This window comes from Protomyctophum parallelum (genome assembly GCF_964188405.1).
Source record: "Protomyctophum parallelum genome assembly, chromosome: 2".
NCBI classification, from domain to species: Eukaryota; Metazoa; Chordata; class Actinopteri; order Myctophiformes; family Myctophidae; genus Protomyctophum; species Protomyctophum parallelum.
In genome coordinates this window covers 24,081,142-24,085,379 of record NC_139699.1, presented here as the reverse complement: position 1 = coordinate 24,085,379, position 4,238 = coordinate 24,081,142, and the positions used below count along the sequence as shown (strand labels likewise).

At 42.1% G+C, this 4,238-nt stretch overlaps 1 protein-coding gene across 1 annotated transcript in view; it reads left to right on the top strand.

Annotated features, from left to right (window-relative positions):
* The window catches only part of sv2ba (synaptic vesicle glycoprotein 2Ba), a gene marked incomplete at its 5' end in the record, with an annotated part of 23,916 nt that extends 20,694 nt beyond the window's left edge, over nucleotides 1-3,222 (top strand). Inside the window, 2 exons of the mRNA XM_083759249.1 lie at nucleotides 1,029-1,188; nucleotides 2,593-3,222. Of these exons, the coding sequence (XP_083615375.1) occupies nucleotides 1,029-1,188; nucleotides 2,593-2,776 (344 nt within the window). The 3' untranslated portion in view covers nucleotides 2,777-3,222. The remainder of the gene's footprint in view (nucleotides 1-1,028; nucleotides 1,189-2,592) is intronic.
* Between the last annotated feature and the right edge of the window lie 1,016 nt (nucleotides 3,223-4,238).

Here is a 4,238-nt window from a genome sequence, read left to right as displayed (position 1 = left end):
CCTACCTGAAAATGTATTTTATGTTTATTAAAGAGCTGGAGAGACACAGGGAAAACACCTTCAAACACTGAACAAACACTCTAGCATGCAATGATTACTATCAGAATATAGTGATTTAACCTTTTTACAAAAAATCACACCCGTGTGAACTGAGTGGTGCAACTCCCCTCCCCCCCCCCCCCCTCTCTCCTCTCTCTCTCTCTCTCTCTGTCTCATTAGCAGGCAACAGTGCAGCACTAATACTATCTCTCTCTCTCTGTTTCTGGCAAACAGCGCCCCTACTGGTACTAATAGTCATATACTGGTGCTCATGGCCACATAGGCGCACGGATCGACACGGACATTGCTGTTCTTTGGAGTGGTTGCACCACTCAAACGTTTTGTTAATATCACTTGCCCTACCTTTAAGGGGATAAAACACTATGCCCTAGATCTTGTGCCACCCCTTACCCCTTATCCCTAAAATTATTTGCCATGTTTTAGGCTACTATTTGAAAACATTTTAAAATAGTACGAATAGCCGATCTACAAGCTAACAACGTGTCAATGTAGGCTAGTTGAACTATTTTTAAATGTTTGAAAATAGTAAAAAATGGCTAATAAGTTTAGGGATAAGGGGTAAGGCAACCACTCCCTTACGGAGCTACGTGTGTGGCTGGCTGGGTCTGAGCACTATGTGTGTGGCTTGCTGGCTGGCTGGGTCTGAGCACGAAAACAGCGTGGTTGTTTTTCACCACCTGTGCGCAACCAAACGCAAACACACATGCACATATTAACTGTATGGTGATTTCGGGTGGTACAGTACAGTACAGTACAGTACAGTACAGTACAGTACAGTACAGTACAGTACAGTACAGTACAGTACAGTACAGTACAGTACAGTACAGTACAGTACAGTACAGTACAGTACAGGGACCCCGACACAGTAGCTCTGTCCCCCCAGGGACCCCCACACGGAGTTGCACCACTCTAGGCTCTCCCTCACCTCTCCTTTCTTCTCATCTCTTCATTTGTCCTCTCCTTTACAGGTTATTCTATGCTAGCGTCAGCAGCCTGCACCTTCCTGCTGTTACTGAGTTTCAGTCAGGGTGCTGTGATCTGCTGGCAGTGTTTGTTCTACGCTCTCAGTGTAGCCGCATGGAACGGCCTGGAGGTCATATCAGTAGAACTGTACCCATCAGCTAAAAGGTAGGCTCTTTATCTGGCTGTTAGGAACTTAGGACGTATGCATGGATTCAGGTTGTCAGTCGCCGAGACGTCGTCCGAGGTTAAGAGCACCCTGGCCTTGCAGTACCCAGGATTTTATTGTCGTTCGCAGGGCAACCAAACTATAACACACTGTTTAAAGGGCGAAAGGCTTTCATGGGCTTGTTTTCATAGACCCGGTTGCTTGTTCTCCTTGTGATAATGCCAGCTGAACCAGCTCTCAAAAGTACTCAAGGACAGAGTGTGACACTCCTGTAAAAGCTAATCTGGCAACCCTGGAAGCAGTACACAGGGCTTTGGGCTTGTTTTCATAGACCCAGTTGCTTGTTTCTCTCGCTAAAGATAACCTGGCAACCCTGGCGGTCATACGCTAATGGGCAATGCCCATGGGTTTAGGACAGACAGACAGCTCTAAAGTTATAGTAGGATTAAGGTGAAAGAGCATCTGAATTGCATGGTCAAACTAGCAATAAAGTAGATAAAGATAGGATCTAGATAGCCATCTAATTGCTAAGTCACGCAAACACTTAAGACTAGGGCCGGGACTAATTGCGATTAATTTAGATTAATTAACTACAGAAAAATTAATCGCGATTAACTACAGATAAATTAATCGCACCTTTTTTTTCACCGCGGAACGTTTCTCACTGGGCGCTTTTCTATAGTAGCCTACTGAAAACTGGAAATAATAAAAAGTCACCCCATTTTGTGTTGCCTAGAACTGGAGGTCTGACAAAAAACAGTAACAATATGAAGTAAGTACAGCTTTGTGATGTCACTGAGATGTACTTGTTACTGTTACTAAGTTTTTTCAGACCTCCAGTTCCAGGCAACACAGAATGGGGTGACTTTTTATTATTATTTCCACAACAGGTATATTAATGACAGTAAAATGTTGAAAATGAGTGGTATGCTGTAGTCACTATTCGTTGATTCACTGGGATACCAAAAAACATTTAAAAAAAAGGTTTCTCGCTGTTCTCGGGTTGAATATTGATATGCGATTAAAATGCGATTAATCTAGATTAATTAATCGCAAAGCCTCTGATTAATTAGATTAATTTTTTTAATCGAGTCCCAGCTCTACTTAAGACATAAGTTATGCGTTATCTGCTATTTTGCCCCTTGACTTAAACAATCTCTGTATATTCACAGTTCTCTATAATTTGTGAAGTGTCTATCAATCATGATTTGTATTATCCCTCTATCAAACACTATGAAGTGAAAAGCAAGTGTTGTATAGATAAGATAGCCATTGCTGTTTCACAAATAGGGACTTTTGGCCTAACAAACATGATCTTTTATTTTGCTTTCATTCAAGTGTCTGTCTGTCTAACTTCCCGTCTAACATCTAGAATCCCTCCCTCTCTCCCACTATCTCTCCAGAGGGACAGCATTCGGCATCCTGAATGCACTCTGCAAGTTCGCAGCTATCATCGCGACCTTCCTGTTCTCTGCTTTCATTGGTGTCACCAAAATCATCCCCATCTTCATGGCTTTCGCTGCACTGGTCTGCGGTGGTCTGGTCGCTACCAAACTGCCTGAGACACGCGAGAAAATCCTGACCTGAAACTCCTGAGTGAAAACCTCCCCCACATGAAGCTCCCAATGGCCAAAACAAATACAAACTACAGTAATGTACGTGTAAAGCTTTTAGTGTTTTTGTTGTCTGGGGGGTGAGGTGGGGCATAGTGGCATATAGCGGTCCACTACGTTTTTCATATTTCTTTCTCTGTTTTTTTCCTTTTTTTTTGTTGAGGGAGACAGTAGAGGCTAAGTGGTTGGATTTAAGCCTAAACCCAGAACTAGGGTACATGTGAAATCCAGAGAATAGTGTTCTAATAGGCTCTATGCATTGCACACATGCCATTTTGGAAACAACATACATCCCTACTTCCTTCACAGGTGTTACCGATTATACTAACGAAGGCTCTGTTCCATTCTGATCTGTGCTCACTGGAAATACTGCTACACCAGGTGGGTCTCAAAGTGTCCTTGAGTGGGTTCCAAATGGACCCTTACAGGTCCATTTGTTTCCATTTGTACACTCTCAGAGACAGAGTTATGAAATTAAAAAAGTTTGAGAACCACTGTACATCGGTAACACCTAACCTGTGAAGGACGTAGGAAGAGTTATTCTGTGTGCATAGAGCCCATTGTGAAAGTGTGCTGTGTTCTCTTCAATATGAGATGGCGACATAAAGTGGATATCCCATGCTGTGATTCATACCCTTAAGAAAAGACTGTTAACGGATTCACAAACGAGAATCTGCAACTTTTGTCAGTATACTGCTGTCACTTGTTACTTGTTTTGCGGGTAGAAAACAGCCTTCAATGTGAAGGAGAGGAAAGGCTGGTATTGTTATTTGAATAGAACTGTCTTGTTGCCTATTGAAACCTCCCTTGGTTTCTCCTATGTTCCCTCTTCTATGGCTGCCAGTGTCTATTTATGTCACTATACACATACTGTATGTCACTTGTGAATGTCAACTCCAGTACTCCCCACCCAAAACGTTGCTCCGATAGATCTGTTTGTTATACATAGCACACACAATATACATTTTGATTCTGTCTATTATGAACCCTTTCCTGTGACCCTTTTCTTCTAAAAAAAACAATCAAACAAGATAATTAACTATGATGCTCTCCTTTTCAAGTTCAACAGTTGTCCAATGTCAGTTAAAGCCAACGCAAGGACATGTTACGTTTGCGGCAAGAGCTGTGTGTGTGTGTGTGTGTGTGTGTGTGTGTGTGTGTGTGTGTGTGTGTGTGTGTGTGTGTGCGTGCATGCGTGTGCAGTACTATAGTTTAAAGACCAGTCTTGTTTGTACATATACTTTAGACCTGTCCATATTAGTTGTACAATAGAATTAGTAATACAATGGAAAGAAATCCTTCAATTATGTACATTGTACAGGAACTGGCAAATGTAGGACATGAAAGCAATTCTGCTGTTTATATGGTCCATTCAATGTCAAATTCAACGTGATGACTGGATCAAATGACAAAAAGTGATTGGGATGATAAGTGTT